The sequence below is a fragment of the Propithecus coquereli genome, unplaced genomic scaffold (assembly GCF_000956105.1).
Source record: "Propithecus coquereli isolate 6110/MARCELLA unplaced genomic scaffold, Pcoq_1.0 Scaffold178, whole genome shotgun sequence".
NCBI lineage: Eukaryota > Metazoa > Chordata > Mammalia > Primates > Indriidae > Propithecus > Propithecus coquereli.
In genome coordinates, this window is record NW_012142523.1 from 4,710,334 (window position 1) to 4,738,238 (window position 27,905).

Below are 27,905 nucleotides of genomic sequence, written 5' to 3' on the forward strand. Positions count from 1 at the left end.
TTTGTCCTGTAGCTGCAGGTGCCTACCTGCCCCCCCTGCAGCAGGTGTTCCAGGCACCTCGCCGGCCTGGCATTGGCACTGTGGGGAAACCAATCAAGCTCCTGGCCAATTACTTTGAGGTGGACATCCCTAAGATCGACGTCTACCACTACGAGGTGGACATCAAGCCGGATAAGTGTCCCCGCAGAGTCAACCGGTAAGTATGCACATCTAGGCCACCAAGTCCAGGGGGTCTTTGCTTTCCTGAGTCTCAGAACCTTGAAAGAGGGGCCAGAAAGGTAAAAGAAAAACCGGTAGAGGATAGTATCACCAAATCCAAGAAAGTTTTTGAGAACAAGATGCCAAGTAAATGCTGAAAAATATACTTGGATTTGGCTATTAGAAGATAATTGGTGGCTTTTGCCAGACCAATTTCAGTGGAGTAGTTGGGCTAGTTAATCTTACTATAGTGAGTTAAGGAATAAGTGGAAGGTTATATGGTAGAAATAGTGAGAGCAGATAGCTTTTTCCAGATAGCTTGGCAGTGAAGTGGGAAGAGAGGGAATATGTTGGCTCGAGAGGACTATAGGGGTCAAGTACAGCGCTTAGCACATTTCAATATTTGTTGAAATGAATGAATGAAGAGTTTTCAAGAATGAGACATGGGCATGTTTATAGATTGAGCAGGTACTAGTAGAGAAGGAGAGATTAAATGTATAGGACAAAGAGGGGAGGACTAAGAGTGGGATGTTCTCGATGAGACAGGAGGACATGGGAGGATGCATAGTTGGAGGGATTAGCCTTGGAAGAAGCAATATTTCTTTTTTTTTTTTTTGAGACAGAGTATCACTCTTTTGCCCGGGCTAGAATGAGTGCCGTGGCGTTAGCCTAGCTCACAGCAACCTCAAACTCCTGGGCTCAAGCGATCCTTCCACCTCAGCCTCCTAAGTACCTGGGACTACAGGCATGGGCCACCATGCCCGGCTAATTTTTTCTATATATTTTTAGTTGTCTGATTAATTTCTTTCTATTTTTAGTAGAGACGGGGTCTCGCTCTTGCTCAGGCTGGTTTCGAACTCCTGAGCTCAAACAATCCGCCCACCTTGGCCTCCCAGAGTGCTAGGATTACAGGCATGAGCCACCGTGCCCAGCCAGAAGCAATATTTCTTACTAAAATTAATTTTATTATTATTCGAAAACTATGTGTACCATATAAAAAAAATTCAGGTATTACAAAAAGAGAGATGAAAAATGTCTCCTTATCCCGGTCTCCAGTCCCAGAGGCATTAATTGTTATTATTCTTGAGTATGCTTCCAGATACTTTTCTATGTGTATGCAAGCATGTATGCATGCATAACATTTTTTTAAATGCACAAAATGTAGGTTTCTATATACCTTGTTCTATGCCTTGCATTTTTCCACTAAACAATATATTTTGGAAAATAATACATATCAGTACATTTCAATCTGCCTCATTCTTTTTCATAGCTCCATAGGTATTCCGTTGAATGGCTGTATTATAATCTATTTAATAAATCTATTGAGGAACATTGACGTTGAGTCTAACTTCTGCTACAAAAATGAAACTGTTAAATATTATATATAGATACATTTTTGCACTCAAAGATGAGTGTATCTATAAGATAAATTCCCAGGAGTGGGATTGCTGGCACAATACATTTTGAAGTTTTCAGATATTGCAAAAATTTTTAAAGGTAAGTTGTGCCTATTTATACTCCCATCAACAAGATATCAGTGCCTGTTCCCCATACCTGTACCAATCCAATATATAAGACTTTTTTTTAATGTTGATATTCTGATAAGTAGATAATTATATCTTAGTCTAATTTTAAATTATATTCTTCTAATAAGTGAAGTTGAACATATTTTCTTATGTTTAAAAATAATACATGGAAGGGGCATTTCAAATGTGAGAGGAAAGGAGGAGAAAAAGACACATGTACATATAAATATGTTTGTGTGTATGTCTGGGAATTCAAGGATGGCCTTGAATACTATCTTCTGTTCTTTACAGTGATAGAGCTACTTCCTGATAGGAGGCTGGAATGAATTCTAGAGTTAAAGGATAGTGGAGAAGGTTCAACACAGTCTGTAAGGGTTGGGAGTAATCAGAGACTTGAAACAAGATTGCTGGGCAGCACTGAAGCCTAATGGAATGGAAACCACGTGATTATAGTTGCTCCTTATATACTATTTATCCAGTAATATTTAAGACTTTTGATTTAAAAAGTGGAGAGGTCAGTTGGTTGCATGAGCTGGAATTTTGAAGGAATGATGAACACTCTGGGATTGAAGTCGCAGGGGACAGGGAGTGAAATCAAAAAAGAGATGATAATGGAGAGAAAACATTTTAGTGATACTAAGGGCCTCAGGGAGATGAGGTTTTTCTTCCACAGTTTATTCTTATTCCAGTTCAGATCTCATTCCTGTTTTGCTTATCAGATTGGGGATCGGAGATTGGAGCAGTCTGGATTCTCTTCCTGATTCTTGATAGACCCTGGGACCAAACCTGTTTCCCCTCAGCCTCCCCCGCTTTTCTCAGAGGGTGCTCACATCCACTCTTTCAGATCCCGCAGAGCCTTGGTGATCTGAGGATCAGCAGCATCACCTGGGAGCATGTTAGAAATGAAGAATTTCAGGCTTTGCTCTAGGTCTGCTGAATTAGAAGCTACATTTTAATAAAATCTCCAGGTGACTCATAGGAATGTTGAAGTTTGAGAAGCACTGCCATAGAATAGATGTTAGGAGTGAGTATAATAGACGGGACATTGCCTGGGCTTTGAATTATTTCCAAAAGCTTGAAGTGGTAGTCTCTCAGCTTCCACAGGCCACTCCTATCCCCCACAGGGAAGTGGTGGAATACATGGTCCAGCATTTCAAGCCTCAGATATTTGGTGATCGCAAGCCTGTGTATGATGGAAAGAAGAACATTTACACTGTCACAGCGCTGCCCATTGGCAATGAACGGGTAAGGTTGGGAGTCAGGCTAGGCCTGTGTCAGGGGTATGGGGTGGAACAAACCTCATGTAAGCCTGCTCGGAGTCTGGCCATCCAGAGATCCTTTTCGACTTTTGTGCGCAGAAAGTGTTTTAGGGCGAGGGGTGGGTAGGTGCTGATGTTTATTTAATCTGTTACGTGCCTGTCCTTATCCTAAATATACTGAGATTAAACTTAAAATAGACCTAAAGGGCTTCTTACTGGGTTGAGAGGTGGTTGAGAGGAACAGAAGCACTGAGGTGGCTAGAAACTTCTCAGGTGGCTGGAAACTAAGGGGCTAGATTTACTTTGGAGTCTTCATTATGAGCCCGTATCAACTGAGAAGCATATTCTTGGCAAATCCATGGAATGGGGGATCGTTGGGGCAAGGCAAGGAATGCTGGTCTGTGGGAAAGCAATGCAATCCTTTACCTGTTTCTCTCACCCTCCCGAAGGTCGACTTTGAGGTGACAATCCCTGGGGAAGGGAAGGATCGAATCTTTAAGGTCTCCATCAAGTGGCTAGCCATTGTGAGCTGGCGCATGCTGCATGAGGCCCTGGTCAGTGGCCAGATCCCTGTTCCCCTGGAGTCTGTGCAAGCCCTGGATGTGGCCATGAGGCACCTGGCATCTATGAGGTATTGGGTGTAGTTAGTGTCTGGGGTGCTAGTGTTGGCAGAACTACTGTTTGGGGAGGAGGGGAATGAGCACATATTAAGGTCCCACAGTGTGCCATTTAACAAAAAATTATTTGAAGCCCTACCATTTGCCAGGCAAGTGTGTGTATACATTTAGATGGTTTAAAGCTCTGGCCCTGAACTTCTTAGATGTCTTTGGGCCTCACCCCATTTGTCCCTGCATGGCAGAGAAAAGGTAGAAATTTGCACAAGGTCAGTCATACAACTAGTAAAGGATCGGAGCTGGCATTAAAGCCCTGGTGTCCTGCCTTCCAGGCCAGGGCTCCTCCGTGCCCAGGATGCCTCACAGGGTGGGGGCCTGTGCCCGAGGGACCAGTTCTCTGCCTGTCCCTGCCAGGTACACCCCTGTGGGCCGCTCCTTCTTCTCACCGCCTGAGGGCTACTACCACCCGCTGGGGGGTGGGCGCGAGGTCTGGTTCGGCTTTCACCAGTCTGTGCGCCCTGCCATGTGGAAGATGATGCTCAACATTGATGGTGAGTGGGGAGAGCTATGGAGCCAGGGGCACCCCAAGTCCAGTGACCACACTCCCAGCCTCATCCCTCCCAGCTCTGCAACCATACTCCTAGTCTAATTCCTACAGCCCTGGCACCCCCTACCCCCATCCCAATACCCTATAAGGAAGAGGGTATAAATTGCAGTGCCTCCATTTATTCTGGAAGACAGAACCTGAGCTGAGCTATTCCTACCCTATCCCCACAGTCTCAGCTACTGCCTTCTACAAGGCACAGCCAGTGATTGAATTCATGTGTGAGGTGCTGGACATCAGGAACATAGATGAGCAGCCCAAGCCCCTCACGGACTCTCAGCGCGTTCGCTTCACCAAGGAGATCAAGGGTGAGGACCCAACCAAGCGGGGAAGGGAAACAGCGCTACTTTCTCTTTAGCTATAAGAGGAAATCCCCTTGGGATATGTTCAGGGGAGAGGCCAGCCCTGGGCAAATGAGTAACCTATTCCAACCCTGACAAGCAGTGTGTGTATCTCAGGTCTGAAGGTAGAAGTGACCCACTGTGGACAGATGAAGAGGAAATACCGTGTGTGTAATGTTACCCGTCGCCCTGCTAGCCATCAGACGTAAGTTGGCAGGGCTGCTGAGCCATACTTTGTTGGTGGAAGAGGGTTGAGATTTCCAACTCACCACCCTTCCTCGCCCCACCTCCATTCTGCCCTCAGAGTGAGCCTTGGGCCGGCCCGGTTTTCAAAGATAAGCTGCGAGAATTTGGCATCCTTCCCTCAGCCTTCCCAGATCTGCTGATACTCCGTCTACCATTTTTACCTTCTTGATCTGCTTTCCTCCTTGAGCATTTACTATATTGCAGGCATGTTCCCCTGATTCCTGTTATGGTTATGTAAATGTTAGCATCTCTCTCAATTTATTCTTTCTTCTGAAAAAAGAAAGCCAGGCTCCTGGGCTCCTTGGGGAGACTGTCACTAATTCCATCCCCATTCTTACCCTCAGGCCACACTGTACCATGAGTGCCTACTCTGTGTCAGGTTTTATACGCAACATTAGAAATGTAGATGAGTCAGATATGGTCCTGATTTTGTGGATTTTTCTTTTAAACCTTTCACTTCTCTCTTGGACCCCTGTATTGCCTGGTTTCCCATGAGTGGCAATCTCAAAGATGTTGGGGAGGATGATGCAAACTCTAGGGCTTCCAATAGTTGTGGGTCTACAGAGGTGGGATTGAATGCTGGGTTATGACACCTCCTTCACTTCCTCCAAACAGATTTCCCTTGCAGCTGGAGAGTGGACAGACTGTGGAGTGCACAGTGGCACAATATTTCAAACAGAAATATAATCTTCAGCTCAAGTATCCCCACCTGCCATGCCTGCAAGTTGGCCAGGAACAAAAGCATACCTACCTTCCCTTAGAGGTGAGACTGCCAAGTAATGGCAGGGCTGGGGAACAGGCATTGTTGTGTGTACCTGCATGTTGATCATCAGAGGTCTGTTATTTCACAGTCTGTCATCCTCATTTTGAAGTTTGGAAAATTAACATTCAGAGAAAGTATGAGGTAGTTTTCCTTTGAAATGAAGGTCTCATTCTTACCTACTAAGTTCTTTTCTTATCCCCTATTCTACTCTCATTTTCTTTCAGGGCTGTCAGGCAGAGGTGCAAGCTATATTTACCACTTAATAAATAATTAGTTCATTCAGTACAGAGATTTTAGATATCCTCACTCATATTCTCTTAATTTCTCTTTCCGTGCTGTCTGAAGCTGGGGATACTAAGTGATCTAAAGATACAGTGTACCTTGCTCTACAGAAAATGGAGATGAACATTACCTATAATGTAGATTCTATTTCCCCAATGATTAATGTGTTCCTTTTGAAGAAGTTCTAGCCCCAGGATTTGTCATACTTTTATACTTCAGTAGACCTTTGAAATCCTGCAATTAGAGAAAGAATAGTAATGCTATTTAAGTCATAGAATACAAATGCAGTATCACTGGCTCTATTTGATTTGGTATATACTAGCCAGAATATCTATTGAGAAACTACTCTGACTAATTCATTGTCTAGTCCAGTGCTACTCAAAAAATGTGGTCAGTACACCAATAGGAGGCCGGATATGGTGGCTCACACCTGTAATCCTAGCACTCTGGGAGGCTTAGGAGGGAGGATTGCTTGAGGTCAGGAGTTAGAGACCAGCCTGAGCAAGAGCGAGACCCCATCTCTACTAAAAATAGTAAAAATTAGCCAGGCGTGGTAGTGTGCACCTGTAGTCCCAGCTATTTGGGAGGCTGAGGCAGGAGGATCGCTTGAGCCCATGAGTTTGAGGTTGCTGTGAGCTAGGCTGACGCCATGGCACTCTACCCCAGGCCACAGAGTGAGACTCTGTCTCAAAAAAAAAAAAAAGCTAAAAAAGCATACCAACAGGATAGGCATCACCTGAGGGCTTATTTAAAATGATGCAGAATCTCGGGCTCTTCCTATACCTGCTGAGTCAGAATCTGTCTTTTAACAGGATCCGAAGTGGATTCATATGTACATTCGTTGGAGAAGCACTGTCCTAGACTACCTTCTTTGTTCCAGCAGCAAATGTGAGATTGTCCAGACCAAAGCTTAAGCCTTTGAGCTTCTAGGATTTCAAAACTAACCTGAGGCATTTAGGCTGAAGGGACATGTCACATAAATGGAATCATATAATATGGGGGCTTTTTTGACTGGCCTCTTTCACTTAGCATAATGTTTTCAAGGTTCATCTGTATTGTTCCATTATATGGATATATCACATTTTGTTTATCCATTCATCAGCTGATGAGCATTTGAGCTGTTTCCACTTTTTGGCTATTATGAATAATGCTGCTGTGAACATTAATATAAACATTTGTATGTGAACATATGTTTTCATTTCTCTTGGGTATATACCTAAGAGTGAAATCATATATAACCCTATGTTTAACATCTCGAGGAGCTGCCGGATTGTTTCCCAAAGTGACTATGCCATTGTACTATCTCATCAGCAATGAATGAGTGTTCTAATTTCTGGCCAGGTGGGATTTTATTCTAATTATAATAGGAATCCATTGAAAGGTTGTTTTGTTTTTTTTGTTTTTTTTTTTTTTTTTTGAGATAGAGTCTCACTGTGTTGCCCGGGCTAGAGTGCCGTGGCGTCATGCTAGCTCACAGCAACCTCAAACTCCTGGGCTCAAGCGATCCTCCTGCTTCAGCCTCCCGAGTAGCTGGGACTACAGGCATGCGCCACCATGCCCGGCTAATTTTTTCTATATATTTTTAGTTGTCCCATTAATTTCTTTCTAATTTTAGTAGAGACGGGGTCTCGCTCTTGCTCAGGTTGGTTTTGAACTCCTGAGCTCAAACAATCCACCTGCCTCGGCCTCCCAGAGAGCTAGGCATTGAAAGGTTTTAAGTAGAAGAACAGTATAGATTATTTGAATGTCCCCATCTAGAAACTAGAGATAACCAGTGCCTCCAATCCAGGTCTTTTTCTTCCTTGAATAGTTATCCAGGCCAATGAGAGTGTCAGCAAAATCTTTTGTTCATATTCAAATCACAGTTCATTCCTCCTTTAGTCTTTTCTTTTTCAAATTATGATAAAATGTACATAACATAAAATTTACCATTTTAACCATTTTTAAGTGTATAGTTCTGTGGCATTAAATACATTTACACTGTTGTGCAACCATCACCATCATTCATCTCCAGAACTTTTTCATCATCCCAACTGAAACTCTATACCCATTAAATAACAACTCCCCATTTCCCCTCTCCTGAACCCCTGGCAACCACCATTCTACTTTCTATCTCTAAGAATTTCACTACTTTAGGTACAAATAAGTGGAATCATATAATAATTGTCCTTTTTTGACTGGCTTCTTCCACTTACCATGATGTCTTCAAGGTTGATCCATGTTGTAGCATATTAGAATTCCCTTCCTTTTTAAGGCTGAATGGTATTCCATTGTATATATGTACTACAATTGTGAATTGTTTATACACTCATCCACTTATGGATACTTGGGTTGCATTTGGCTTTGTGAATAATGCTGTAATGAGCAAGAAGTACAAATATCTGTTCAAGTCTCTGCTTTCACTTCTTTTGAGTGCATACCTGGAAATAGAATTGCTGGTTCATATGGGAATTCTATGTTTAATTTTTTGAGGAATCTCCATACCATTTTCCACAGTAGCTGCACCGTTTTACATTCCCACCAGCAATGCACAAGGGTTCTAATTTCACCACCTCCACACTTTAGTCTTTTGCTAGTGTTAATTCTGTATCTGTAACCATCTGTATAGAGTGCTACAACTTGTAAGGCACCTTTAAGAGAGCAACGTCACAAATTTTGACAATTCTGGATTTTCATTAAGTGAATGGACTATTTTATGATTCTTTGAAATATGGAATTTGAAGGCAGGTGACCTTGGCCTGGTTATCCTTCCCATTATTTAGCATGAACCAGTACTTGAAGAATGTTGACCCTATGCAAGCAAGTTATATATTTCATCTCTTTTAAATCCTCACAACCTTGTGAGACAGCTACTGGGTTTTTTCCCATGTCTGAGACTAAAGAAGCAGAGTCTAGAATAGTTAAGAGACCTGCTCAACATCACCTAGAAATGGCAAAGCTGGACTTAAAAGACAAGTCTTCCAAAACTTACTGGCTCTCTCAATTCTACTACAAGCCTTCCTATTAATGGCATCCTGAATATAGTATATTGGGGAATGGAAGTCTTATGTATCAGTAGACAGCCTTTTTTGATCTCCATTGTGTTCTGCTGGGCCCTGAAGAGATGAACTGAATGGCAGGATGTTACTCACCTCAACAGAGGATATGGTCAGCCATCAGAGATGTTGATTTCTATAGTCTGGGGGCTCAATGATCATCTGCTGGCTGGGGCTAAAGGGTTTAGAGCCATCCATAGTCCTCCTGGTGGGTTGCAGGATGGAGCAACTGTCTGCCACCATTGGACAGCTGCTTTAGGAATCTAATTTGTTTATATTGGATTTTTTGGTATTCAGGAGGGCTCAATACTTGGTCCTTTGATAAATAATAATCTGTGCTACAACTTACTGAATGTTTACTATGTCCCAGAACTATACTCAGTCCTTTCAGTGCTTTATTTTATTTACTGTTCAGACAACCCTATGATATTGTTACTGTTCTCTCATTTAATATATGAGACCTGAGCCTAGATCTGGCTCTGGATCCCAAGCTCTTAATCACAAAGTGGCTCTGTTGCCTTTTATATTGCACATGAATATTTTCTAACTATCAAGTAAAATTCAAGAGGAGAATATATGCATGTGTAAGGTTTTTTTGCAGTCCCCTTCTCCATGGCTGATAGCTAAGGTCTCTTCTCACTGTGGGGCTCTGGGTACAGGGTGGACTATACTCAAGCCAGAGCTACCTGTCCTTCTCGTTTCCTCAGGTCTGTAACATTGTGGCTGGGCAGCGCTGCATTAAGAAGCTGACTGACAACCAGACTTCGACCATGATAAAGGCCACAGCTAGGTCGGCCCCAGACAGACAGGAGGAGATCAGTCGCCTGGTCAGTGGGGCTGCAGAGAAATGTTTGCTCAGTCATTGGGGCCCTTGGTAGTATAGGTGTTTTAATGTCCCAGCAGGACCTTCCTTCAGGAGAACCCAAGTCTGGATTTGTTCTCTGGAACTCCACAGGGCTGCTCTTGTTTCTTGACCTTGTATCTACTTTGCTTCTATCTCTATTTCTCTCCTGCATTACTTTCCTGTGTTATCCACTTCCACTTCCCTCATCTTCCACTCTCCCTGGTCCCCCTTTTTAGAGCTATTCCTTGCTAGCTCTAGCTTCTCTTCAGGGCTGTCTCCTTGGGACCCAGAGGGTGAGGAGTATTGCCAAGCTGCTCCTCTCCTGAGATCCCCCTCTTTTGCCCTGCAGATGAAGAATGCCAGCTACAACTTAGATCCCTACATCCAAGAATTTGGGATCAAAGTGAAAGACGACATGACGGAGGTGACGGGGCGAGTGCTGCCGGCGCCCATCTTGCAGTACGGCGGCCGGGTGAGCAGGGTCAGGGCCAGACAACATCTCTGGGGCATATGTGGGTGGTCGGGTTGTATAGCCAGGGGCTTTTGCTCCCCTACCCACCTGGCTCTACTGAGGCTCACCTGGGCGCCCCCTCTGCCTATTTCCAGAACCGGGCCATTGCTACACCCAATCAGGGTGTCTGGGACATGCGGGGGAAACAGTTCTACAACGGGATTGAGATCAAAGTGTGGGCCATCGCCTGCTTTGCACCCCAGAAACAGTGTCGAGAAGAGGTGCTCAAGTAAGGAGGGTTGGGTGTAGGGATGGAAGGGTGGGGAAGGACCCTAGAGCTGCTTGCCCTCCCCCACCCCCAGGGGCTGAGATTGATTGGTAGTGTGCTCTTTCTGTCTTGACTCTGCCTGTATTGTGCTTTCTTTTTCAAGCTTCTACTTATTCCTTTTCTGTCCATCTTTGGTTAGGAGAATTTGATAAGAGGCTACATCAGAGATGATGGTATTAGGGCCTGAATCACCTGAAGAAGGCCTGGATTATTTTATTGTTATTGGTAATAAATAGTACTAGTGATGACTATAATGTTTATGCCAACATTGTACTTAAGTACCTAATTCATGTTCTCTCATTTCATCTTTACAGTGAGTAGGTGGTAATATTTCCATTTTTAGGAGACTGAGGCTCAAAGAGGTTAAGTAACTTGTCCAAAGTTCGCATATCATCAAGAAAGTGTTAGAGTTGGAATCAGTTCAGATCTGAGCTTCAAAACTTGGTTCCTAATTGGAAACAAAATAGAATAGATTGTTTAGCTGATCTCTGAGCTGATCTCTGTCCTTTCCTATGCACAGAATTTGTTCAGTCAGGTCCAAGTGACCTGAATTAGGTTAACAAGAGTTGTAAGGGCCTCTGTGCCACTGTGACTGAGGGGCTTCGAGTAGATGACAGCAATAAGGAAAGTGATAAAGCCAAATGATTTTAAAAAACAGGTTAGATGGGTGAAGAACCTATGGCCTCAAGGACACATGTGGCCCCAAGGCTGCAGATTCCCCACCCCTTGATGGCTCCAATGTGTGAATGAGTAAGTGAAGAAGTCATGATCTTTCCTCTGCAGTCTTTTTTTTTTTAATAGTTTTATTGAGATATGTTTAAAATACCACAAAACACACCCACATAAAGCATACAGTTTCTTGGTTCCTGCTGTCTTTTGAAGTGGTGGCTTCTCATTCTCTGGCTCTGGAGTGGAGTCAGTGTACTCTGGGGATGAAGAGAATCAATGGAGATGACTATTTTGAGTAGTGATGAGGGTAATGGAGATGTGTGCTCTGGTGGGTTCATCTGGCCTTGAAGTCTTCACAAGAATTAGTTCTAGCAGTTCCTGGTGGATCTGGGGACTCTGGATCCACACTTTGTCATTATTCCCTCTCCCCTCACGGATACACAACCACCACTGCCATCATAACTGTAGCTTCTTCTAAATGGGTGGTTCTTGTCCCTTTTCCTGGGTTCTTTGGATATTTGCCCCATTTAGACCAGGCTACTCCTGGCCTTGGCGGGAGGACTGGCCCTTAGCATATTGGAAAGGCTCCCAGCTCTTTGCCTTTGTGCTATAGTCACTTCACTGGCAGCTCTATTCTCTCTGTGCATCTCTCTTACTCCCACGTCCTTCCCTTTTCCAGTTCTTTTGGGAAACAGTCCATTGTTTTGGCCATTTCGGGGTATAGGAACTGATAAACTTTAGAATCTTAGACTTGGAAGAGGTCAGTTTATCAAGCCTCCCCTTCTCCCAGTGACCCTTAGATATATGGGGTAAGAATGCGTTTTGTCCATCTGGGTCAGTAGTAACCAATTAGATGTGTGGTTCTGGGTTAAAGGCAAAGATTTCTGACTCTTTAGCCATGGCAGTAGATGAGATTGTCCAGGGAGAATGTGCATAGTAAACTAACTCAGAGAAACTGGAAAATAAACAGAGCAAAGTCCCTAAGTGTTTATGAGGGGGTGAGATCCACAGCATGGAAAGGGCATCCTTCCCACTGAGAAGAGGGGAAAACATGAAGATTGCTGTGGAGTTGGAGAAATTAGTAGTTGGGAATGGGTGAGGGAGTCCTATGTTCAACCCTCAGAATTTTTCTTGTAGCTAAAGAGGCCCCATTACTTCAGCTCTGTCACCTTTAAGACAGGATTTCAAGACCTTCCCCGTCCTATACATCTCTCAACACTTTGTGGCCCCAGCACAATATCCTAAGTGTGGTCTGGTAGTAGAGAGAAGATTGGGAATACTGTTTTTCTTCAAGTAGAGACCCACTATTAATGAAATCTGGTAACACATAAGCTTTTTTTGTAGCTGGCTACACTGCAGTTGTATACAAGGCAGAGAAATGGAAGAAATACCATTCATTAGTAGTCCATCAAAGCTCTAGTTTTTATTTACATGAAACAATGGTTAGATTGTATTTTTTTAGTCTAACATTCATTTTGAAAAAAATTTTTAAAAATAGTAAATGTAGAGAATACCACCTCAGGCACTCATGTATCCATCATAAGTTTTGTCATATTTATACTTTTTTAAAAAGTAAATAAAATATTACAGATAAACATGATGTTCTTTTATATCCTCCACCCTAGTTCTATTTTTCCCTTCTAATGCAGCCACTGTCACAATTTATTGTAACCTTCCTATCTAATTTCTATATTGTATTTACCTATATGTATATAAATGATTTTAAATTTTGCGTAACAGTATCGTACTATATTTACTTTTCTTTTGCATTTTTATGAAATATGTGAAAAATACTTATTTTCTAACTGAACTATCATTGCTATTTATATTCTGTATAATATCTCCTAAGCAATTGCTTTCATTCTCTGTACATTATTGCTTATAATTTCAGTGCAAGATTTTCACATTAAATTTCCTGCTACTCATTTTAGTCTATCAGTATGTTTATGTAGGTTGATTTTTTTACTCTACTGTACGTGTATCTTCTCTTTCAATTTTGTCTTCATTTCCCAGGGTAAAGCCCTAAAGCCAAAGGAATGAAGTTTATTTTACTGGCTGTTAGGCTTCAAAGAACCAGTTGGAGAGGAGGGAGCTCATTTTTACTGAGCATCTCCTGTGCTCCCATGACTATTGGAACCTCATTTATTTTGAGCAAAAAGGCCTTATTCTTGGTCATCTGCCTGTTTCTTTGGACATATAATGGAGTACAGGAATCAGCTGCTTGAATGGGGCAAGGTGGGAACCCTGAGAATTCCCATAGGTCCCTTTTACGGGCTCCCTCATCTCTTTGCTCCTGTCATTGAACACTTGGCAAGCTGTCTTCTCACACTCAACTATAAATGTACATTTTGCGCTAGCTGTGATTGTGCTGAGCACCTAAGATGGAGGCATTTGGCCAGAGGATTAAAGTGGGACTTACTGCTTTCTGTCATGACCATGCTTGTGCTACAGGAACTTCACAGACCAGCTGCGGAAGATTTCCAAGGATGCAGGGATGCCCATCCAGGGTCAGCCTTGTTTCTGCAAATATGCGCAGGGGGCAGACAGCGTGGAGCCCATGTTCCGGCATCTCAAGAACACCTACTCAGGGCTGCAGCTCATTATCGTCATCCTGCCCGGGAAGACACCAGTGTATGGTACAGTTTTCTTGGGACAGTGATAACAATGGTGGGATTCTTCTCAGGGTAGCTCCCTGGGGACTCCAAGGGAAGACTTGATGTAAATTCTTGGCTCTAGCTAGAGCTGTTCCTTAATGTCAGTGCTCCTGTTATAGGAGAAAGAGCAGCCTATATGAGCCATTCAGTCATCCTAGATCCTAATTAGATGCTCACCTTATCTCCCAGTAATATTTACTGGAGTCCTCTGAGTGCTCATTTTTATGCCAGGCTTAGCTGGGCCAGATATAGAGATGGGTCAGTCCAGATTGCTATCTTTAGGGGTGAGTTATTCATCAGGATACTGTGCAGCACACTCAACCAGAATGTGTGGTGGTTGTTTGATAATGCTTTGGACTTTTTGAGAGGCTTTTTCTCCTCTTTTCTTTTCTTTTTAGAATAGGAGAGACTATATAAGTCTGTGGCTCAGCACTTCTCTCATACTCTGTTTTCCCTCTCTACCTCTCCTGCTTCAAACGAAGAGGTGTTCCTCTTAGTTTGCTCAACTCCTCTGTGCTCTCATTTCCAACCTATTCTGTTACCTTTGGGACTTCATACCTTTCAACTCTGAAACATCTTCAGATTCCCTATCCTAGTGCACATTACCACAATCTTGCCATCTCCTTTAGCTTTTGTCATCCTGTTTTCATCAAACCTTTTGAATGAGTTCTCTACACTCTCTGTGCCCACTTTCTCACCAGCCACATCCTCCGTAGCATCTTTCATCTATCTTGCCTCCTATCTACCTTTCTCCTAAACCTCCTCTGCAAAGGGCTGCCAATGACCTTTCTCAGTTGTCCCCTTCCCTTGACTTCTGCATATTTTCTCCTGTCTCTCCTTACTAATTTTTGTCATTACCAGGAATGGCTAGTATTTGCCAGGTTTCTGTCCTCTGTCCTCTCTGTTTTTACATTCTCTTGAAATTCTTATTCATTTTGGTTGCTTCAGTCATCACCTATTATTATATGTTATATTATTGAAGTCTTGATCTAACCCTTGAACCCTCTGTAGCTCCTGTCTGTACCTTTGGCCTCTCTCCCTTTCTTCTGCAAGAATTTATTAATCATCTATCATGTGTGAAACACTGTGCAAGATCTTAGATACATTGGTGAATATAACAGTCTGTGCCCTTAGAAAGTGTTTTGTTGGACCACCTCTTCAGTGGCTTGTCTGCTCTATAAACCCTTCTCTTTGCTTCTCTTTTCTGTGTTTGGCAACACAGTTACTTCTGAGTACCTTCATTCAAACTTTGGAGGCAGTCTGTCTTCTCTTTGCTTTACCTCCAGTGTTCTTTTTCACAATCTTTCTCAAGATATAATCCCTGCTCTCTACCCACACTTCTCAGCTTAGTTCTAACCTTCCTTCTCAAGGCTTTCTTGAATAGATCATCAGGTAAGACTTTCTGTGACTGTACTACCAAAAAAGTCGACTGGACATGGTGGTTCACATCTGTAATCCCAGCACTTTGGGAGGCTAAGGCAGGAGGATCGCTTGAGTCTACGAGTTCAAGACCAGCCTGGGCAATATAGCAAGACCTTGTCTATACAAAAAATAAAAAAAATTAGCCTAGCATGGTAGCATGTGCGTGTAGTCCTAATTACTTGGGAGGCTGAGGCAGAAGGATCGCTTGAGTCCAGGAGATTGAGGCTGCAGTGAGCTTTGGTTGTGCCACTTCACTTTAGCCTGGGCAACAGAGTGAGACCCCATCTCTTAACAAACACACAACAGAAAAACCCTTCATTGGTTCCCATTCATTACTACCTAAAGGGTTTTCATGGCCCTGATCTTAATTTAAACTTTTCAGCTTTATCTTGCAGTGTTCACTTGCCACATATCCTGGAAAGATCACTGGTTCTAGAATTAAACAGAGCTGGAGTTAAGCCTGGCTATCCTAGTCTTCTGTCTTGGGCAAATTATGTAATACCTAAGCTTTCCAAGCCTCATGAATTAATTACATAAAACGCAGCATCTGGCACAGTGCCTTGCATATAGGTGACACTCTAAGTGCTCATTTCTTATCTATACTTTCCAATCTCTGGTTTTGCTCATGTCATTTGCCTTTGCCTGGGATATCTGAATACCCTTCTTCTTGTCCCCATGTTGCCCTTAAAATTGTCTCCATCATTTAAGGCCCCAATTAAATGCTACTTATTCTGTATTCGTGACATCCCCCCCTGGAGCGTGAAACTTGTCTCAGTCTGAATTCCTCCAATTTATCAGGCCGTTGATCAATTACTATCCTGCATCATATTTTAAGCATGGATTAGATCTGATTCTGCTCTGAAAACTTCTTCCCTCTGCACACATATACACTTAAGGTAGTAACTCCCACTGATAAGATACTCAGTAATTATTAATACTTATTGAGGGAAGTTGGTTGCTCTTCAATCCATATCTTTCTTGGGTCCTAGTATGGATGATAAGGAAGCTTTTTAGAACTGCCTTAAGGAAGTATCCATGTTTCTGATTCCCTCTATGAAAGAAAGAATTCAGTGTTTTGGCTTACCTTGGGAGTATAGTACAGCATGCTTGGGGGAGGCAGTACTTACTCAGAATTTCCCCTTCCCTGGGCTCAGTAATGTTACTCTTGTCTCTAGCTTCATACGTTTATTGAGGCCTTGGGTTTCTTCCATTTACATGCTTTCCTTGGTTATACTACCTGGTCAGTGGGGTCATCTGTGTGGGAATTAAGCCAGCAGATAAGAGAAGCAGTCAGATTCTTCTAAAGACCCTTCACCCTCCCTCCTGGGAGGCTGGGTGAAATGGCATTTTCCCTCTGATGGTCAAAGTCCCATTGGCATCTGGTGGTCCTGAGAGTGTAGAAGGACAGTGTCACATCTGCCCAGTTGTTATCAGGTACTATACCTATCCTGTCTTTAGTATATTTAACTCCTACCTCTCCACTATGTTGATACTATTGGCTTTTTTTAATGTAAACTTTTTATTGAATTATTCGTAGAGAAATTTTACATGTTCAGCTCGGTGAATTTTCACCAAGTGTCAGCTGTGTAATCAGCACCCAGTTCAGGTAGTGGAACATTACCACAACCCCAGGCTACCAGTCACCACAGCCTCCCACCAATGGTAACCACTATTCCGGCCCACCAATGGTAACCACTATTCCGGCTTCTAACACCGTAGGTTAGTTTTGCCTGTTTTTGAACTTTATATAAATGGAATCATACCATATAATCTTTTTGTGCATCTGGCTTCTTTCACACATTAAGTTTGTGAGATTCATCAATGTCGTATCTAGTTGTAGTTTGTGATAGTTTTTCCATTATATGAGTATAACACAATTTACATGTATTTATCCATTCTGCTGTTAATGCACATTGCACATATCTAGATTATTTCTAGTTTTTGACTATTTATAAATAATGCTTCAGTGACTACTCTTGTACATGACCTTTGAACATATGTATCCATTTCCGTTGGGTGTATATCTAGTAGTGGATTGTAAGTATACCAATTTATACTTCCACCAGCAGTGTATGAGACTTCTAGATATTTCACATCCTTACCAAACTTGGTATTGTCTCTTTCATTTTAGACATTCTTGTGGGGTTTTGGTGATATTGCATTGTGCTTTTAATTTCATTTCTCTGATGACTAATAAAGTTAAGTATCTTTTTAATGGAATAGGTGAAGCTGTCATTAGCTTTTTTTATAAAGTGCTTGCTCAAGTCTTCCTTTTTTCGTTGACTTTACTGCCTTTTCTTCATTGATTTATAGGTGTTCTTTCCAGTTTCTTTGTTGAATATATGTGTGTATATTACACATATCTTCTCTGCACTGTGACTTGCCTTTTTACTTTCTTAATGGTGTCTTTTGTTCAATAGAACTTTTAAATTTTAATGTAGTTCAGTTTATCAATATTTTGGCTAGTAGTTCTGTGTCCTGTTTAAGAAATCCCAGGGTCATGAAGGTACTATTTAAAGTTTTCTTTTATATGAATTTTTTTTTAACTTTTCATATTTAGAACTAATCTGTCTCTAAACAGAGCAAAAACTCTGTTGCTTTCCTGTCCCCTGGTAGTGGTCCCAGAGCTTGGAATCTCAGCCTCCTGCCCATACCTAGAATCAGCAAATATACACAGGTTAAAAGCAGCTGCAGAAGATAGCTCATCTCTGTGGGATTTTCTCCCTGTCTGGAATTTTAATCCCTCCAGTTCTTGTTGCCTCAGCACCTCTCTGCTGCCTTCAAAAACATGATTTCTGTATTTTATCTGGCTTTTCTGAATGTTCTCTGCAGAACTGGCTTGCCACTAACTATTCCATTTCTCTTGGAAGTGGAAGTGAACTTCTTAAAACATGCTCAAGTCTCTTCCATTGAAAACATAGCAAATTCTTCATCGATCATAAATTTCCTGCTTGGTACTTTGTATCACCAAAATAGTTTTTGCCTCTATACACTAAATTTTTTTGTTGCCTCATTAGCACTAATTCCAGAGGACATTTCTGGTTCTCAGTTTACCTGATCTCTTAGCTGCGTTTGGCTTTGTTGACTGCTTGCTCCTTCTTGATACTCTTTTTTCCCATGGCATTCATGATACAATTGTTTTGGTCTTCATTCTAGCTCTCTGGATTTTTCTCCTTTGCAGACTCATCATCTTTCTGTTCTGCAAATAGTGGGAGTTCCTCAAGATTCAGATCTAATCTCTCTTCTCTTTTCACTGTGTTATCTTCCTTGGTGATCTCATCAAGATCATGTTTTCAATTGCTCCCTATACCTAAATATTGCACAAATTTGCATCTCCATTTCAGACTCCTCTTTTGAGCATCCAGCCACTATACTCATTTGCCTGTTGAGATCCTCACTGGGATGACAAAAAACCCTTCAAACTCAAAATGTCTCAAAAAAAAAACACCTTATGATCTATTTACTCCTATTACAGAAGCTAGAAATTTAAAAGTTATACATAGAAATTCATTTCCCTTACTTATGTCTCTAGTCTATAAGTGAGTCCCTTAAATATCTCTTGAGTTCATGTGTTTCTCTCCATCTCAACAACTCAACTGCTTTCTTAATCTAAGCTACCCTCAGCTCTTCCATAGATTGGCCTAATGACCACATTCTTTCTCTCAAAACATGGTCCCCTTGCTCTTTGTTTTAGCTACTATGACCTTTCAATTTCTCAAACATATCTTGCTATCTTCTAGCATAGTACATTTTTGTATGCTCTTCCCTCTGTCCGGAATGCTTTCTTCCAAACTCCCCCTCTTCTCTAAGTCCTTTGCTGCCTTCAGAATTCAGTTCCGTCGTTTTTTAAGAATCCCTTCCTAAGTTTTTACTCCCTACTAATGTGCTTTCATTGCTCCACGAGGTTTGCTTTCATTGCTCCATGAGGTTTTCTGTTGTAGCATTTATCAGTATTGTAATTTTCATAGTTTTTAAAATTAGTCACTAGGTAGTAAGCACTGTAAGAGTAGGGACATTATATATTTCCTGTCAGCATTGTATTCCTTAGCACCTCATATACTACCTGGCATCTAGTAGCAATTCAGTAAATATTTGTCGAATGTACTAATCAGTTCTCTCCCTGCCCATAGCTGAGGTGAAACGTGTTGGAGACACGCTCTTGGGAATGGCTACACAGTGTGTGCAGGTGAAGAACGTGGTCAAGACCTCGCCTCAGACTCTGTCCAACCTCTGTCTCAAGATCAATGTCAAACTTGGTGGCATTAACAACATCCTAGTCCCACACCAGCGGTATGAACTCTGTTGTACTTGCCCTTGTTAAGGTATCATGCTGGGAATTGATGAAGAGACAGGACCCTAGCCAAGCAGAGTGAATCAGACACAAGGGGGAGAAGATCAGAATGGGCATTGGATGGTGCCAGCCAGAAAAAACCCAACTCCTCATGATTTTGTTTTCTCTTCCTTGCTTAGCTCTGCCGTCTTTCAACAGCCAGTGATATTCTTGGGAGCAGATGTTACACACCCCCCAGCAGGGGATGGGAAAAAACCTTCTATCACAGCAGTGAGTGATGCTCTCCAGCTATCCCATAAGGTTCTCCTCTAAACTCTGAGTCCCCAAGACTACACATGATTTCCTTCCCTCAGCTCTGACTCTTGACCCTTCCTTCATAAGATCTTCTCCATTTAGCTCACCATCCCATTGCCCATTCCCTTAGAATCTTCATAAAGGTAGCTCTATATGAAGCTCTGTATGAAGCTTTCAGGGAGAGTAGTGAGAATATAGCCAGAGACTTGGCTCAGTCTCCATCACTCTTGCTCTGCATTTGAATTTCTCACTCTCCATTCCTGCTTTTGGGATGCAGGGGAGTGACTATGTAGCTCTTCTCTGAAATCCTTTTTAAGGGAGTTATTTAGTTGCTGAGACTGTCCTTTTCTCTGCCCTACCCCTACCCCTGATCCATCTAGTAGATTAGATGTTTCTCTAGTCTCTCTGCTGACTTTTCTACTCCCTGTCCCCTGGGGCTTCCAAAATGCTAGGGATCAGGCCTTCCTTTCCTTCCCACTTGTATTTTCTCAACACTCACATTTCTGTAGGCAGACTGGTCTTACTGCAGTGGAAACCCTATAATATGCTTGTCCCTGTTTTTCTTGTGGCCGTCCTGCCTATGCTTTGGCCACTGTCCCCTCTGAAAATGGTGTTACTTCCATCAGTCAAAAGAACACTGTCGCCATGAATATGGTTCCTGGGTAGATTAGCACTTGAATGGAAAAAAGGGTAAACTTAGGGCTGAATGAGGTCATTGTTTGATCTAGTAATGCTAGACCTTCACATGCCCCTCTGCAAAGGGTAGGGGAATCAAATTTATCAAGTACCTACTGTGAGATAGGCCCTGTGCAAGGTGCTTTATATGTGTCACTATAGCACTGCAAGGAGATATTCTTACCTCCATCTGAGAAGAGAAAAGAGAAGATCAGATGGATTAAGTAACTTCTACATGTGTGATACAACAGAGATTGAAACCAGGGCTCATTTAATCCCAAGCTCTGCTCATTTGATTGCACAGTTTTCTAAGAAGCTTTTCCCCAAACCCACAGCCTGACATTAGAGGGAGGGTGAAGAAAAATTCTAGGGGCTGATCCTTTCTCTTTGACTGTCAGGTGGTAGGCAGTATGGATGCCCACCCCAGCCGATACTGTGCTACTGTGCGGGTACAACGACCACGGCAAGAGATCATTGAAGACTTGTCCTACATGGTGCGTGAGCTGCTCATTCAATTCTACAAGTCCACCCGCTTCAAGCCTACCCGCATCATCTTCTACCGAGATGGGGTCCCTGAAGGCCAGCTCCCCCAGGTAGGGCCCAGAAAACCTTTACACTAAGGACAGAGGGCTAGGTGCTGCTACCCTTTCTTAGCTATTGGCAGTGGGAAGTGTGCTACTTCTTTTTTTTTTTTTTTGAGTGCTGATTGATTTATTTATTTCAGTTGATTTATACTATAAGTGACTTCCATGAATATTAGAGTTCTTGAGTATCACTAGAACATTTGCCTACATGCTTGTAGGAAGCTTCTGTAGCGTTTTCTTGGTAGGAAGTCCAGTTTTTCTGAATTCTTCCCTTTCCTTTGGGTGTTCTATTTTGCATTGTTTATAAAAAGCTGGATCATTATAGTAAGCAGTTAGACATTCTTTCAATGCAGAATTTTCTTTTCGGCATTTTACTACCATAAGGAGTCCAGAGTTCTTGCAACATTTGGTAAAATCTTGAACTTGTTCAGAACACCTCTCTCTGGCCTTTTCTCTCATTATTTTAGGTATCAAAACATCTTTTTCAACATGTCTAAGATGTTGCTCTGTAGGGTCGAGCGCCATCTTGGAAAATGGAGAACAAGGCAGCCGGTGTCAGCTCTGGGACAGGGGGTGGGGAGAGGAGGAGCCTGGGCTTGGCCACACATGCAGCCTCTGGAAGCTTCTTGGGGCAGGAGGCCAGAGGAGGAGGAGTGGGCACCCTTCACACAGCCTGGCCATGGCCCTTTCCCTCTTCCTTGAGGTGTGCTACTTTTTAGGGAGTTTTGGTAAATGGGATAGGCTTGGGAGTGGGGATTACAACTGAGGGGTGGAGGGTATGAGCATCTATAGACCTTTCTTCTTGTAACAGAGGCCCTCAGTCCCTATTTACTAGTTGGTTCATGTTGAAGACTGATTATTTAGACCAGTGGTTCTCCAAAGTTAGCATATATCAAGATCACCTGGAGGACTTGTTAAAACAATTTGCAGGGCTCTGCCCTCAGGGTTTCTGATTCAGTGAGTCTAGGATGTGGGCCTAGAATTTGCAATACTGACAAGTTTCCTCAGCAGTGCTGCTAGTCTGGAGACCACACTTTGAGAACCACTGCTGTTTACCTTCCTTCACAGTGATCCTCCTATTCATTCTCATTGCCAAGCCTCCATAATCTATTGTTTAGACTTCTATACTGAACTGGTCTCTTTGACTACCATTTAATAGCATTATAACTATTGTTTATTGTGTACTTCTTATGTGTCATGAGCTGTGCTGACCACTTCATTTATGTTCTATTTAATACTTTATGGTAGCCCTATGAGATAATAATTTTATTATTCCATTTGACAGATGAGAAAACTGAGGCTTAGAAATGTTAAATGATTCTTTGTTGTCACCCAAACTAATGAGGGATAGAACTGGGATTCAGACACACTGGTCTGCCTCCAAAGTCCCTGCTCTTAACCATTATGCTCAGTTACCTCTAAGTCATCCAGTATTTCCTAAAATACCAGACAAATTTATCATATCACTTTCTATTGTCAAATGTCTAGTGGCTTCACATAGCTTTGGATTAAAATTCAGACTGCTTAGCAAAGCAATCAGTAGTTATTAAGTTACTAGATTTTCTATGCTTTTACTTAATTATCTTAGTCTTCACAACAGCTTTGTGAGGCAGATCTTAGTAACATTAACAGATGTGGAGAAAATGAGATTTAGAGGTATTGAATAAGTTACTCAAGGTAATACAACCAGATAAAGCTTGGGTTTAAACCTAGTTCTATTTGATTCCAAATTCTATCCTTTTCTACCATACAGTTTTACTCCCTATATCTGACATCTATGGCTGTAGGCAACTATTGCCTATGATTATTTACCTGTGGCTTCTTCTTTAGCTAGCCCATTTTCTTATAATCCTGCTTCTTTGTAGGACTGAATTCATCTACTCCCTCTGCCCCCATTCCGAAACTATGTCTGCTCTTCTCTGGTCATCCAAACCCTGTCTGCTCTTGGAGCCCACAGGGGAACTCCCATTATCTCCTTGATCGACCTAACTTTGGTCATTGTAATTTTAGTGATTTCTCTGTGGACCTAGATTCTGTGTCTTGATTTTAGGTCTCTTTATGCATAGGAACCAGGTGAGTGCTCTCTTCTGATGCCAAGCCTCCCGGCCAAGGTTTTATAAGAACATACCCAGTGAACTGAGTATAAGGCTGATTTTGGCAGGATGGGACTATCATCTGTAATTATTGGGCATCAGCTTAGAAAGAGAGGCTGAGCAAATAGCCATATTACAAGTGGCAACCCCTTAGTTCAGAAGGGCATGTGAACTCAAAAGAAATTGTATATCTCTTTCTCTCTTTCCTCATCCTGTATCTAGATCCTCCACTATGAGCTGCTGGCCATTCGTGATGCCTGCATCAAACTGGAAAAGGACTACCAGCCTGGGATCACTTACATTGTGGTGCAGAAACGCCATCACACCCGCCTTTTTTGTGCTGACAAGAATGAGCGAGTGAGTGAGGGATTGAGGAGACCAGCCATACCCTCATCCTGTCTCCATTGTCTTGATAGGGAAGAAGCCCTTGAGATAAAGTCTGGGGACTTAGTCCTCGTCCTGTCCATCCTTGCTTGCCCCTTCCTTCCCGCTAGCTCTTATGATCCTTCCTCTAGCCCCTCCTTCCTATAGTTCCCCCCTCCTCCCCTCATTCCCTTATACTTCCTCTCCCTCCTCCTAGCTCCCTGGCCTAGACCCCATATATAGACCAGCTCCCAGAGAAGGGGAAGGGAACTACCATTTATTGAACTTCTCCTATGTGCCAGACACTGTACAAGGCGTCTTCCTCACAGCAACCCTGTGAGGTAGGTACTGTTATCTCCAGTTTAACCTCAGAAAGGTTAAATGACTTGCTAAGATCACACAGCTAATAAATGGCAAAACCAGGACTTGAACACAGGTCTGTGTGACTTTAGAAGTCTATTATATTAATACCTGGTACCCTCTGGGAATAGCAACTTCTACTTTGTTCTTGGAATTCTGGTGAAGTCAGAGTAGAATTGAGCCAGGGCCCTGGTTAGGGCCAGGCAGGTCTTGGGATCTTGGTTGTGTTTGTCTCTATACAGATTGGGAAGAGTGGTAACATCCCAGCTGGGACCACTGTGGACACCAACATCACCCACCCATTTGAGTTTGACTTCTATCTGTGCAGCCACGCAGGCATCCAGGTAGCTGGGCTATGTCCTGGGGTTTCCAATGGGTCAAAGATTAGTTGCTTATTCCCATTGCTTCTAGAATGTATCAGTATCACTGAGTAGTGTTCAAATCAGAATCACTCTTACTAAGCCCTGAATGTGCTTTCAGGTTGCCTATAAGAAGGGTGCTTTATGACACTGGTGGCTTTTCGACATGGGTGGGTCATCCACCCAGCCATATTCTTAACAGTGATCCTGTTCCTTATCAGCCATCGCCTCTGCCCAACCTGGGTTCCCTCACCTTCCTGTCTTCCCAGGGAACCAGCCGACCATCCCATTACTATGTCCTTTGGGATGACAACCGTTTCACAGCAGATGAGCTCCAGATCTTGACATACCAGCTGTGCCACACTTACGTACGATGCACACGCTCCGTCTCTATCCCAGCACCTGCCTACTATGCCCGCTTGGTGGCTTTCCGGGCACGATACCACCTGGTGGACAAGGAGCATGACAGGTGAGGCCTGGGATCAGGCTGGTTTCCTTTTTGCTTCAGTCTGTTGTACTAGATGCTCTCAAGTTTCCTTGGGTAGAAGAAAAAGGGTGCTCTCCAGTTTGCCCTCAGCTTATCTGCCCAAACCTGGGATGGGTTTTCTCTTAAGTTGGTAAGGGAATTGGCACCCCAGGGATGAGTGAGGTAATTGGCAGCAGTTCAGTTCACCAGGAAGGATTTCTTTCATTTTTTTCCTTTTCAGTGGAGAGGGGAGCCACATATCGGGGCAGAGCAATGGGCGGGACCCCCAGGCCCTCGCCAAAGCCGTGCAGGTTCACCAGGATACTCTGCGCACCATGTACTTCGCTTGAAGGCAGAACGCTGTTACCTCACTGGATAGAAGAAAGCTTTCCAAGCCCCAAGAGCTGTGCCACCCAAATCCAGAGGAAGCAAGGAGGAGGGAGGTGGGGTAGGGAGGAGTGCAGGAGGCCTTGTTTCCTTCTATAGAGGTGGTGTAAGAGTGGGGAACAGGGCCAGCAAGACAGACCACCAGCCAGAAATCTCTGATATCAACCTCATGTCCCCCACTCCTCACCCCATCTTGTCACATCTGGCCCTGACCCCACTGGACCAAGAGGGGGGCCCACCATACACACAGGTGTCTCATGTGACTCACAGTGCTAAAGACTCATGCTTGACAGCTTGGTAAGGTCAGCTCTGCAGCCCTGCGGACAAAAGCTGGTAGGTTTGGGTTTGATACTTTAGATGGGAAAGTGAGGGGCTTGAGAAAGTGGGTGGGAGGAGGGAAGGATTTTTTAGGAGCCTTAATCAGAAAAGGTCTAGATTTGTTTAAGAAGAAAAATGAAACCAGACCCAGATCAATATTTTAGGATACTAGATGTTTTAATGGGTTCAGAATCCAGTTTGTAGGAAGATTTTTAATGGTTTTGGTTGCTCCTCCCCCAGCTGCCACCGACCCCTTGCCCTCATTCCTCTCTCTCCACATTTTCTACCCCACCTTACACCTCTTCCCTGACAGACATCCGGCCCCTAGTAATACTTAAGGCACTATGGCACTTAGCTTTGAAGTGACACGACCCTGTCTTCCTTCCGCCTGCTGGTGGGTAACCAGTGCCTTCCCTGTAATGGTAATGCTGCAGAACTGCAACCTTTTGTACCTTTCTTTGGGGGATGGGGTGGGGGTGGGAGAGGAGATAGGTGGGGAAGAAATACCCGAAACTCAACAAGCATCCAGCCAGAATGCCAGATATTTTGCATTTGAAGGAATTGACTTCCACATTCACTGAGCTTTTTAAAAGATCATAACCTCGAGATGGTTAAAATCCATTGACATTTGCACTTTCAGACATGACAAGTCTCAGAGCTGCTTCCTGAGATGACTGGCCCCTGGCCTTTCCAGTTATGCCTCCTTTTCTTCCTGTTCCCCCTACCTCCCACCCTGCCTGGATCTGGAGTTACTTTCATAACATTTCTCATTCTTCTTTTTTCCCCTGATGGTCAAGTCTCTTATGTTTCAATATTTCTTAACTGGGGTGTCTTATAACAAAAGATCCTTAGGTCTAAAATAAGAAAAAAGAGAGAAAACAAAATGTTATTTTTATATCATAACTTGAGTCTATTGCCAAAATTTGGAAATCCCTCCATGCTGAATGAGTTTATATCCCAGAAACACTGAGCCATCAGAAGGAACGGTGTACCTGACTTGTTCTCTGGCCTGGCTAGGTAGCGGGTGGTTATCTCCCCAAAGTGGGGCTCAGACTTCATCCTTCCTCTGTGCAGATAATAACCTTTTTCTTGCTACAGCCTCTCTCCTCTGTACTGTCCTGCACTCTTTCTTGCAAGTGCATCTTCCTTTACTCTGGACTGTCGTCTGACCCTTTGGCTTATCCTAGATTGCAGTGTGTCCTGTGGACAGGCTGAGGAATTTTGCTGCTCCCTATTGCTTCTGTTTACACAAATGAATTTTTCCTGGTTTCCCACTAGGGCATGTGAGTGGGTGGCATGGGTTTTTGTTTTTGTTTTTGTTTTTTTTTTTTGTCTTGATACGGGGTTTGGCTGTCTTGCAGGACTGGAAGAGGTGGTTTTAGCTTGGTCCCTGCTGGCCTTGAGGCATGGCCCCCTATTTCCTTGACTGTTCATTTTTTTCCCACTCAACTGCTTGGGCTGGGGAGTTGCAACTTCAGTGTGGAATTTCCTCTTTTTGAGGAACTTTGGCTTGGGTTTGCCCCAATCTGGTGATGAAGCCATGATACTTAGACCTAGCCCAGGCTTGGAGGCCAGCCAGAGGAAGGAGGGTCTGAATCCTGGCCTATGGAATTAGAGCTACCCTTTCCTCTCCCTAGCAGCCCTTGTATCACCCAGATTTGCTATGCAAAACAATCTATCCCAGGTTCTGTTCTGGTAGGCTATGTTGTTTAGTAACTTCACAAACCATAGCACAAACATTCATTATGGAGAAAGCATCAGAACTGTTGAGTAACTCCTCCTTTACTATTTTCCTGCTGGCTACAGCATGGGGTGCCCTGTGGGCACAAGCCCAGCTGAAGAACAGAATGGAGGGCTCTGGGGGGAGGCAGCTCACTGGAGAGCCTACATTCCTTACACAAGTGCCTAAAGAGAGTGATGCCAACACTCCATCTGCCCTGTCCATTGCCTTCACATACAGTCTAGTCGTGTTCTGTCACCCTTTGGGGAGGGAAGCTCTCCTGGGACAGTGGGCTCTGCGTGTTCTCTACTTGGGTACATTTTGGGGCTGGAATCAGGGCACTATTCCTGGAGGGTCCAGTTATTCACCAGCATTCGCAAATGTCCACGGGGAGCAGGTGGCAGCCACTACTCCCAACAACTTTGTGTTCTCTCTTTTTCTCTCTTTGCCTCACTCTCTCCACTTGAGTTTTCAGTTGGGGCTTGACATACATTTTTAGCCCTGTGGCATTGCACGTGGCATTCAGTAAATAAATGCAAGAAAGCAGCAGCTTGGGCAATGACAAGAAAAAATGACTTCTTTGATTTTTTTTTTTTTTTAATTTTTGAGATTTGAAAAATACTCCTGACCTTCAGGATTATTCGTGCTTGAAAGGTGGTGATTGAGAAGTGGTGTTGGCAGCCTTTGGCTTGTGTGGATTTGGTCTAAGTGGTGCTTCCTACCCACGCTCCAGGGAAGCGCTGGGAGAGCCCAGCCTCG

General features: G+C 43.3%; 1 protein-coding gene across 1 annotated transcript; it reads left to right on the forward strand.

The window, feature by feature from the left end:
• On the forward strand, positions 1-27,687 carry AGO1 (argonaute RISC catalytic component 1). Its single transcript, XM_012642341.1, has 18 exons — positions 1-196; positions 2,849-2,969; positions 3,433-3,614; positions 4,012-4,148; positions 4,375-4,509; positions 4,660-4,747; positions 5,404-5,551; positions 9,576-9,695; positions 10,062-10,184; positions 10,319-10,452; positions 13,612-13,796; positions 19,367-19,526; positions 19,707-19,797; positions 20,895-21,089; positions 23,396-23,530; positions 24,139-24,240; positions 24,525-24,724; positions 24,963-27,687. Exons 2-18 carry the CDS (start codon positions 2,865-2,867, stop codon positions 25,069-25,071), a joined length of 2,349 nt encoding a protein of 782 aa, XP_012497795.1. The 5' UTR covers positions 1-196; positions 2,849-2,864; the 3' UTR covers positions 25,072-27,687.
• Positions 27,688-27,905: the final 218 nt, after the last annotated feature.

Excerpts from the sequence above, each read along its gene's own strand:
- AGO1 (XM_012642341.1), top strand. The coding sequence starts at position 2,865 with ATGGTCCAGCATTTCAAGCCTCAGATATTTGGTGATCGCAAGCCTGTG. Across the intron at positions 4,149-4,374 it reads GATGATGCTCAACATTGATG|TCTCAGCTACTGCCTTCTAC; the intron begins GTGAGTGGGGAG and ends CTATCCCCACAG. Across the intron at positions 4,748-5,403 it reads CGCCCTGCTAGCCATCAGAC|ATTTCCCTTGCAGCTGGAGA; the intron begins GTAAGTTGGCAG and ends TCCTCCAAACAG.